At 38.2% G+C, this 11,454-nt stretch overlaps 1 protein-coding gene across 4 annotated transcripts in view; it reads left to right on the forward strand.

Moving 5' to 3' along the window:
- Window positions 1-6,799, forward strand: part of ube2v2 (ubiquitin-conjugating enzyme E2 variant 2) — a 22,816-nt gene extending 16,017 nt beyond the window's left edge. For all 4 annotated transcript variants that reach the window (XM_043688302.1, XM_043688300.1, XM_043688298.1 and 1 more), the window contains exons 2-4: window positions 3,592-3,731; window positions 4,531-4,656; window positions 5,525-6,799. In XM_043688302.1, the coding sequence (XP_043544237.1) occupies window positions 3,687-3,731; window positions 4,531-4,656; window positions 5,525-5,671 (318 nt within the window). In that variant the 5' untranslated portion in view covers window positions 3,592-3,686 and the 3' untranslated portion in view covers window positions 5,672-6,799. The remainder of the gene's footprint in view (window positions 1-3,591; window positions 3,732-4,530; window positions 4,657-5,524) is intronic.
- Window positions 6,800-11,454: the final 4,655 nt, after the last annotated feature.

Consider the following 11,454-nt stretch of genomic DNA (forward strand, 5'->3'; position numbering starts at 1 on the left):
TCCCCTGCAACCGCAAGAAATGCAAAACTTGCGCCCACACCTCCCCCCTTACTTCCCTCCAAGGCCCCAAGGGATACTTCCATATCCGCCACAAATTCACCTGCACCGCCACACACATCATTTATTGCATCCGCTGCACCCAATGTGGCCTCCTCTATATTGGGGAGACAGGCGCCTACTTGCAGAACGTTTCAGAGAACACCTCTGGGACACCTGGACCAACCACCCGTGGCTCAACACTTCAACTCCCCCTCCCACTCCACCAAGGACATGCAGGTCCTTGGACTCCTCCTTCGCCAGACCATAGCCACATGACGGTTGGAGGAAGAGCGCCTCATCTTCCACCTAGGAACCCTCCAACCACAAGGGATGAACTCCGATTTCTCCAGTTTCCTCATTTCCCTTCCCACCCCCCCACCTTGTCTCAGCCAAATCTAACGAACTCAGCACCGCCTTCCTAACCTGCAATCTTCTTCCTGACCTCTCCGCTCCCACCCCACTCCGGCCTATCATCCTCACCTTGACCTCCTTCCACCTATCGCATTTCCAACACCCCTCCCCTAAGTCCCTCCTCCCTACCTTTTATCTTAGCCTGCTGGGCACACTTTCCTCATTCCTGAAGAAGGGCTTATGCCCAAAACGCGATTCTCTTGCTCCTTGGATGCTGCCTGACCTGCGCTTTTCCAGCAACACATTTTCAGCACATCCCTGGACAGAGCAGCCTATTTGATTGACATCATGCCCATAAATATTTGCTTTCTCCACTACCACTCAGTAACAGCAGTGTTGCTAAGGCTGCTCAGGAGATAACACCTTTCAAAGTCATGACTGCCAGCATCTAGAAAGACAAGTGCAGCAAATACCTAGGAACACCACCATTTGCAAAATACCTTTTAAAGTCACTCAGCATCCTGACTTGGAAATATATTGTATTTCCTTAAGTGGTGTTGGCTTTGTTCTGTTACAATCTGAAGAACATGAGAGAAATTCTGGACATGAGTTTCCTATCCAACTATGAATGGACAGTGTAGTTTCATGTGATAAAGCCTAGTAAAAGAAGGCTTGTTTATTTTCGAATAGGACTAGATTAAAAGAAAACTCATGGAGAAAGTGAATAGTTAGTCCACTTGACACGGACAGTGTAGCATTTACATTATTGCAAGGAGATTTAATGACTTAAGTTGACGTGAGATTTAAAGTAAGCATAACTGTATGTGCACAAATATATTTTACCTTTAGCCTCATCTCAGTAATTCCTTTTGTAAGATTTGAGGAAATGCAAGTGAGAATGTAACTTCTGAATTGCTTGCAGTACCTGCCCATTTATTTCATATAATTCATGTGCAAGGATGCCTTTTAATTATCTGAATTTTAGCATTTCTCAGGACTGTCATTGCCAAAAATGCATCATTTTTTTAAAAAAAATCCCATCCAGATTATTTTTCTGTGCCTCTGTGGGTGCTTTCTCCACGTGGTGTTCAATGTTGATTATTAGGTACCACCTGCATTTGACTGATGAATCAATGTTGAGTACTCCCAGGCAGTGCACTCCTAACTGTATACGACTGCGTCGCCATCTCTGATGGGTCTGTCTTTATGGTAGGACTGGGTATATCCAGGGATGCTGGTGGTTTCTGGGACATTGTGTGTAATGTATGATTTCATGTGTACAACACTGTCAAGTTGTTGCTTGACTGATTATAGTACAGCTCTCCGCTTCGGATATGAGGAGGACTTTGCAGAGTTGTGATTGTCATTTCTGGTGCCTTTGATGCCAGGTGGTCTATCAGGTTTCATTTCTATTTTGAGATTTTCTGGCAGTTGATGCAACTGAATGGCTTCCTCGATCATGTCAGAGGCCAGTTAAGAGTCAACCACATTTCTGTGGGTCTGGAGTTGCATGTAGGCCAGATCAGGTAAGGATGGCAGATATCGTCCCCAAAGGGTATGAGTGAACAAGGGGGCTCTTTCTGACAATACAGAATTCAGTCATTGTAATCATTAGACCTTTATTCTCTGATTTTATTTTTAATTGAACTTAAATTCCATCATCTGCTTGGTTGGATTCAGGACACTACCTGAATTTCTGGATTCTAGTCTAGTAATAATACTTTACAATTGCCTCCTCCCATCTGTGAGATTGTCAAATTCATAATAAAATTGCTTTTGTCTGCAATGAGTCAATGAATATGATGTAAGGCAGTTGACAGACTGAAACATGAACTCATTGTTGATATGAATTAATAGGATGTGATTAAGAAGCTGCTAGATTTTGGAGCTGTGTAAGATTTGTAATCATTTTTTTATGTATTGCTAGTAGTACTTTCTGTGTATGTCTTATTTTTTTGGAATAATTTCAATGTGTTAAACATAAGACTAATTACTGTTTTCATAATTGAAAGACAGCATCGCTGGCCAGGCCAGCATTTGTTGCCAATTCTAATTGACCTTGGAGCTACTGACTTGCTAGGCTACTTCAGAGAGCAGTAAAAAGTCACGTGCATTGTGGAGAGTGTCCAGTCAAGTTGTTAAGTCTTGTTATGGATGGTAGATTTGTCCCTTAAAGAACATTTGTAAATCCCATTGGTTTCAAGGCAAAAAATAACTTTATGGTCCCCATTACCAGGGCTAGCTTTATATTCCAGATTTGCTAACTGAATTCAGATTTCACCCGCCTCTATCGCCAGATTTGAGCCTATGAACCCATGGCATTAGCTTGAACGTCTGAATTACTAGTCCAGTACTATCATCATTTCTCCTTTATGTTTATAGTTAAAATTCAATTTCTGTTGAGCCAGTTGTAAACACCTTTTCAGGTCCAAACTTAGAATTTGCAGACAAAACTTGCTTTACACCTAATGTACAGTTGAGTTTTGAAAGAGCATACGGAGGCATCTCGGTTATTAAATAAGATGGGCAGGCACTATTTCGTTCGATTAATTGATTATTCGGATAATCAATTTTAGCTTAAAGCAGGGCAACCCATACTCATATAATGCTGTGTTCTACTGGACAATTTGTCTAAATCTATAATTTTAGTGAATCTGACATTTAAACAGACTAATATTTGTAGTCTGCAAATTACAGATTAAAATTAGAAGAACTAAACCCTTACCATGAAATCCCACCATTAAACAAGGTCCTGAACTGCTTCTACAATCGCAAAACCATTTCCAGTATGTGTTTCCGGGATTTCCGTCTCACGATAGAAAGACGGAAGCCCTGCCTCGTGTATGCGTTTACGTTCTTGGCCTTTTTTTAAATGAACGGCCCAGTAAAGTGCCAGGGATACTGTAAAACGCTTACTTCTGCAAAGGACTATGCAACAACCCTTACCTAAAAAAAAATCCAGTTGCTAATGCTTGAGTTGCTTCTGTTTTTGTTTTTCACATCTTTGGTATAGGTAAATCGAATACAGTGCACGTACCTCTTTGATGCAAGGTGTTTGCAGGATCTTTGGATAATCCAATATTCAAATAATCGAGGTTCCTCTAGTTCTGGTTTTATGAAATTTTTCTTTTGGTTACCAGATCTTGAGTTTGACTTACGCCTACACAACTAACTAACTTTTTTTTGTTTCATGTTGGACAGTTCCTCGCAATTTTTGTTTGTTGGAAGAACTTGAAGAAGGCCAGAAAGGTGTAGGTGATGGAACTGTGAGCTGGGGGCTCGAGGATGATGAAGACATGACACTCACACGATGGACAGGAATGATTGTTGGGCCACCGAGGGTCAGTATGTTAACATGCTATATAGGGTTAAATTACTGTCATGCAGATGTTCTTTCCTTGTGTTCCTTTGAGAATTATACTTATGTTTTCCACTTTCCTGTCAGGGTTGATATGCGCCAAAATACCTGTGAACTCAGGAATGGATGTAATCTACCGTCATGTTGTGTTATACCTTTAATGTTTGTGCTGTATTGATTGCTTAAGATGATGGGTAGAAAGTTCAGATAGACTTTTGCTGCTGTACAGAAGGTTTTGGGAATTCAGATGCTGTTAACTCAACATAGTCAAGGGCCTGCTGAGGGCACCTGTCCTTGTGGGCAAGTTGCCTTCAATAATTATTCTGTTGCATTGAGGGCTAAATGGAGGACATGCACACTATCCTGAGGCAGTTTTCTTGTATATGCTGGCAATGATTTTGACCAGCATTGGATCTGTAAAGCCCTTTTGTTTATCCATCATGTGATCCTTACCAATGCTAAACAATCCACTGGTGTCACTGAGCTGATGCATTGTAGAAAGGAAGCAAAAGAACTTATAGTAGTAGGAAGGGAGATTTGAACTTCTTGGTACTTGGCTAATCTTCTTGTCTGAAAGGAAATAGAGGCATTTGTATATGAAAATGCCTGAAGGAGTTTCTAAACATGCAGTTAAAGCTGACCTCTCTTTAACAGTTGCAGTCGAGTGTAAGTGTCTGGTGAGGCACTTTACAAAAGACTTTTGGATCACTTTTGATATGTCTGCTGTATTGCTTTTGCACTTGATCTATGAAATATTACATGTATTAGTGTTTTTTTTTCAGACTTGTTTTGAAAACAGAATATACAGCCTGAAAATAGAGTGTGGGAGTAAATACCCAGATGTAGCTCCAACTGTTAGATTTGTAACGAAAATAAATATGAATGGAATAAATAATTCCAATGGAATGGTGAGTCAATTATTATCTAATCTTTATTTTCAGAACAGTTGTTTTTGTGTAATGTTGCAATCTAAAATATATTACTTTTTAACCTTTAACTTTTCTATTCATTTTCTCCTGACGACTTCTGTCTGTAAGAAAACAAAATCTTATTTTTCTCTCTTTATTACATATTTCTATATGTGGTTCAAGATCCTTAATTAAGAAACTATGTAAATGATCAGCATTGCTTTTGTCAGTTTTTAAGGGCAGATCTTTGGATTTCACAAGAGAAGGTGAGGACATCTTGCTTCTAGTGTTTTTTTTGTTATTAATCTGGGAGAGTGCATTTTGTCTTGGAGCTACTCAGTGATGCAATTTTAATGGAGTAGAATAACATTTATTATCACCATGGATCCCATATGCTACGTGATAGCATTGCATTATTCTTTAGTTTCCTTGTATTTCTTATGTTTCCCTGCAACTCTTCCCAAAACAAATAGCAACTGTGCTAAATTGGAAGCCTTTGATTTACATTAACCCTCATAGAATCCCTATGTGTGGAAGCAGGCAATTCAGCCCGTCAAGTCTACATTGACCTTCCGAAGAGCATCCCAACCCAAACCCACCTCTCCACCCTATCCATGTAACCCTGTATTTCCTTTGGTTAATCCACCTAAGCTGCACATCCCTGGAATGTAGGCAATTTAGCATGGCTAATCTACCTAACATGCGCATCGTTGGACCGTGGGAGGACACTGGAGCACCCAAATTAAACGCACATGGACACAGAGAACGTGCAAACTCCACACAGTCTCCCAAACAAAATAAAGGTTCTATAAAATTTTACATTTATGCTGACAAAACATGTGTTTTACTAAACTTTTTTTCCTTGCAGGTGGATTCACGTAGTATACCAGTTCTATCTAAGTGGCAAAATTCCTATAGTATTAAGGCTATACTTCAAGATCTACGGCGTATGATGACTTGCAAAGAGAATGTGAAGATTTCACAGCCTCCCGAAGGACAGACTTACAACAATTAATTTTAATGGATCCAGACCCACCTCTCTCTCTCAAAAACTTCACTTCCTATTCATGTCTTGTCAATTCTCTGCAATACTAAATGCCAACAAAAAGATTTCAATCTTGAAATGTATGTCCACAATAATGTTCTGAACCACAAATAAATTCAGTAGTGGTGCAGAGTAACTTATTTTCTCTTATCAAGGCAATGATGATATCGATGATATACAAGCCATTGGAATCTCGGCTTCTATGGGAGGGAGGGGTGAAGATTGGGAGTGAAATCAAGACATTTATTGCCTGATCATAGCAAATATATATGTTAAACAGATTATTGGTAATAAAGGCAGTAGTTGGTGTATATAATGGCATGCTCTGGAACCTTCCGATAAAAAAAGAGCTGTATTGAAAACATTTGAGGTTGTGTACGTTGTGCAAACTACACTCATGATAAGGGTTGTTGAAGTTTTTGCTCATCATTTTGCTGCATTGTGGTGCAGATTAATTGTAATGTCAGTGTGTTGAGAATGTTTTAATATTTGTATTTATGAAAATGACTTTCTGTTAAGCAGCTCTTGTGTATCAAGTTATATTACGTTTGTTTACAGCCTGATTCTACCAAAACATGCATTTGAATTTGCGAGAAAAGAATATTGGTGTATAGTTAGAACTTCCTAAAATTAAAGCTAGTCTTGAAGATGTGAATAAGGTGCAGTGAGATGCTTTTCATTTAAGCCTTTGAATTGGGTGATACTGTTTGACCAAATGTATTTTTAAAAAAAGTAGTGGTAAAATCATTCAAGTGGTTACTGGTTGCGAACTTATTGATTTCGCACGTGTAAGCGAAAACATTCATCTTTGCCTTTCAAACTTATCTTACTTCTGGAGGGCAAAGTGACCTGGCTAGTTAATATGCTAGGCTCAGATTTTCCCTTTAGAATCTTATGGGAAATGTTAATTCTCTCAGACTAAAAGCTGCTAATGATCGTGTCAGAAAAATAATCAGGTAGAGTATACTATCTGAAGTTTACTTTCTCTTATGAGTTGTCTCATCAATTTGCTGTATTTGAGAAGACTGTTTCCCATTCAAGTTTGTGAGAAAACTTAAGGTGGGTGTATTCATTTAATAAACAAAATATAAAATCCTGCTCATCTTTCCATTTTTTTTAACCAACCTTGGTGATTTTGCCAGAATAGTGTATTCTTTCCATGAAAAAGCAATGTACTTCAGGCCTCCACTTTCTTTCTTTTTCTGCTCTCTCTAGCTCATCTCAGAGTTACAATATATATACACTGATGCATGAACAGCGGTTTCTAAAACCAACTAATATTACAGTGTACTCAGCTTGAATCAGTATATCTAGGTATGATCATTAGCCAAATAAGATTCCCTCCATACCCAAAAATGATTTACAACAATGAATTACCTTGAGCTACAGCCATCTTCATGAGAGAAATTGGGGATGGACAATAAGTGCTGGCTTTGCTAGAAATGTGTACTTACTACAATTGAAGACTTTTTCAAAAACTCTTAACTGATATCCAAAGCTGAAGCACAGAATCCACAACCAACATCAGGATCAATAATGCATTTAAAATTCTTGAACAACTTCTTTGCACAGTGTCGTATAGTACTTATGGAACATGAACAGGCCAATGCATTCATTCATGTGTGGTTTTATTTTTTATGTGTAGATCTTCTGTCACCCTTTTAAACCCCATCAACATATCCTTTTATCCCTTCTCTCCCTACATATCTCCCCAGGTTCTCTATTGCTTGCATATTCTAAGCATTCTCTTCATAAGGAATTTGTCCAAAATTCCTACTAGTTTTATGACCTACTTATAACCCATCTTATAGCCTTGCTGCAAGTTGCAATATCAATTTTGTCTACTGTATAACATTTTCCTAATCATAATGACCCATTTGGTGACAGAGCTGTTTCCTGGTCAGTTGTTCCCATTGGGTACAACCTCAGTTTTGCTATCAGAAATGTTTTTTATATATTCTCCTGTGTTTATTCTTTTAATAATATGAAGACCAGAACTGTTCAACAGCGTAGAGCCATACAACATAGAAACAGATCATTTGGTCCAACTTGTCCATGCCAGCCAAGGTTCCCCCAAGCTACACTAGTTTCATTTGCTTGTGATTGGCCCATATCCCTCTAAACCTTTCCACTCGTACTTATCCAAATGTCTTTTAAATGTTGTAACTATACCTGCATGCACTACTACCTGTGCAGTTCTTTCCACAAACATACCACTGTTTTTAAAAACAAAAGTTACCCCTCATGTCCTTTTTAAAGTTCTTCTCTAACCTTAAACAATTTGCCTCCTAGGGCAATGACCTTTGCTATTCACCTTATCCACGCACCTCATCCCTCAGCCTCTGACATGCCAATGAAAAAGAGACCCAGCCTATCTTTATAACTCAAACCTTCCATTTCTGACAGTATCCTGGTAAATCTTTTCTGAATCCTCTCCAATTTAATATCCTTCCTAGAGCAAGATGACCAGAACTGTACATTCAGAACTCCAGAAGAGGACTCGCCAATTTACTGTATAATCTCAACATACCATCCCAGTTCCTATACTCAGTCTGAGCCATGGAGGCATGTGTGCTAAATGCCTCTATAACCACTGCCTATCTGATGCAAATTTCAAAGAATTATGCACCTGAACCATTAGGTCTCCCTGTTCTTCAATGCTATCCAGTGTCTTACCATTAATTGTATAGGTTCTGCCTTTGTTTGCTTTACCAAAATGCAATATCTTACATTTATCCAAATTCTACTCAATCTGATACTCCTCAGTCCATTGATCCAATTAGTCAAGATCTCTTTGTAATCGTAGCTAACCAACCTCACTGTTCACTATACTGCCAATTTTGATATCATCCACAAACCTCCTAACTGTCTCCTAAACAATTTGGATGAGAATTTATATAAGTGACAAAAGTGGACCCAGTCCTGATCCCTGTGAAAGACTGCTTGTCACAGGCCTCCAGTCTGAAAAAGAAAACCCTCCGCCACCACCATTCTGTATCTCTTACCATCAAGTCGATTTTTTTTTTAATCCAATTGGCAAGCTCTCCTTGAATCTGTGATCTAACATAAAGTCTATGATGCAGAACCTTGTCAAAGACTTTACTAAATTCTTCAAAAGCAATATTTACTGTTCTGCCCTCCATCTTTTTTTTGTTACCTCAAAAAAAATCGAGTTTGTGAGACACTTTCCTTCACACAAAGATGTTCTGTACAAGTTTAAACAACTGCTTTTTGGTTGTATTCTGTTAAAATTAAAGTCAGTAATTTTTTTTATGGCATTGCAACCTTCAGTGTTTTGTGTATCTACCATGTTTGGCAATTTGTTTTCCTCTTCCTCTCACCAACGTGTTTCATACCAAGGATAGATGTGAGAAGAGTTGATCGTGTGAGTGTCCTCAGATGGCTATGAACTTTGTGTTGTCATTCCTATACTGATTCATGCTGTATAATTAGTATATTTGGAATGGATGGTTGTAGAACAGGATGAAATTACAGGACTGGGGCAATGTGTAATTTAAAGATAAAACTTGTTGCTTTATTTAGCATCTTGTCCAAAGTGTTTCTAACCATCATAGGAAATCACCCTCGACTGTGGCAGCTAAATTTTTAAAAATTGCAGTTTAGTTGTCTGTGGCTTAATCTCCTGTGATTTCACCCTGTTGAAAAGAGTAAACTTGCTTTCTGTGACATATTTTGGTACTGGTAGGGCTAATGATATAGCTTCATCTGGATGGAGGATGAGTACCAAACCTGTATACCAAGCATGCATTTATATCATGCCTTTGAAGTATTAAAATATTCCATGGCATCTTCAAATCCCCAAGCCACATGAGACTTTGGCCAAGTGAGCCAAGTCTTGTCAGAGAGGTACTTTGAGGTTTGATGTGTGGAGGAAATTCCAGGTATTAGAACCTGTATAGCTGAAGTCACATCTATCAATATGGATAAAAGAAACTTGATGCACAATAGCCCAGAAAAGCAAACTTTTCAGGGTTGTGGCAGGTTGGAAACTGAGGTAAGGTCGAGGAAGGGATTGAACACCAGGATGAAAATCGTAAATTTGAAGCTTTGCTGAATTGTGAGCCACTCAGGTGATGGTAAGTGAGACTTGGATTTATGTCCTGTGATACCCTAAACTATTTCATAGCCAATGAATTATTTTAGAAACATAGTAACAATTACTAACGACCTTAGATTGCGCACAACATACCTTAGTGGTGTTAGGGGCTGAATGTTGGCTATGCCACTAGAAGGGGAAAATGAGTTCATTTACCCTTGATTCCCAGATGTACAAAACACTAAATACTACTTTAGTAGAGATGGGGCAAGTTTTTAGCATTTTGTTTATTTACTGCCTTGTCTAGTTTTTATGAAACATGTTAAATTTCTAAGAATAGGCATAACCAGATCGCTAAATGTCAGTGTAAGACACCATAGTTGGTTGTCCTTAACAAGAAAGATTACGTTTTGGTTCAATAACAACATTTTTGTGTTCACTAACCCTTTTAGATTTGATTTGTAAAGGTACAATTTCAACTGACACGGATTTTGGTGTTTACTGAAATGACGTATGCAAGATTCTTTGTCTTTATTTCATTGTCTTCTTTGAAAATTGTTTACACAGTTTTGAGATAAATGTAAAACTGGAAGAGCAAGATGAAACAAGCTGACATTTGTTGCTTTGAAGGAAATGCATCCTTTCTGGGGATTCAGCCATAATAATTCTCATCATGCCATAATCATTAATGACCAGTGCTTGTGAGAAATACTAATCTGGGTTTTTTTGAGTGTCAGGATTCAGAAGAGAATTGGAGAAAGAGAATGCAAATTGTATTTTAGTTCTATGTATGTCTACTGCTTAAAAATACTTCAAATATGGCCAACAAATAAAATTATTAATAATACCTTGTTGAAAATATACAATGGCACTTTATCTAAGAAAACCAGTGTTTTGTGCTCTTCATTTGAGAGTTTTTGAAAATTGCCAGTTTTTCTGTTTTCAAATCGTGGTTGTCTAATTTTGTTTTTGAAATTGGAGTTGAGGGAGTGAGCAATAATAGAATATTGAAGATGGAGAAAATTTAAAAATCTCAGCGTGCAGCACTAATGTTCAAATTTATCACTGTGGCATGTTTCCAGATCCCTACCCCAAGAAACAACATTGTGCTCTATATTGTGTAACATAATGGTTCTGAAAGAGTTGTTGCATGAAGTTGCATAAACTTCACCTAATCTGATGAGACACAGTCTTTGGCAAATCAGGTCATGCATGTGATTTCAAGGTCAGAAGTAACATACCTACCTCCTGGTAGTCTTAACCAATTATACTTAATTAGTCAAAATATGTACTTTTTCGTATACTGCAATAAACTACCTCTTGTTATGTAAGATCAGTGCCTCTTGTGGAGACTGTCCATTGTCTGTCTACTGCTGATGATCATCACCTTAAAATCTACATGGAGTGGAGGATTTCATCTATGTGAATATTGACAAAAGACTTCCACAGCCACAAAAGGTATTTGAAAGGTATTTGCTGAGACCTCTCATAATGTTTTTTGACTATTTCTGTGTAAGTGCAGCAGACTTTATTTGCCCAACTTGGCAAGGTCTGATTGATTAAACCTCTTCAGCTGGGAGACAGAGGAAAGGAGAAAGAGAAGTTTTTCAGAAAACCAGTCTTTTGCTGCTGCTTTAGCTTTTACTATTTGAAGAATCAAACCGTACAGTACAACCTTTGGCCCATCATGTCTGTG

The sequence above is a fragment of the Chiloscyllium plagiosum genome, chromosome 4 (genome assembly GCF_004010195.1).
Source record: "Chiloscyllium plagiosum isolate BGI_BamShark_2017 chromosome 4, ASM401019v2, whole genome shotgun sequence".
NCBI lineage: Eukaryota > Metazoa > Chordata > Chondrichthyes > Orectolobiformes > Hemiscylliidae > Chiloscyllium > Chiloscyllium plagiosum.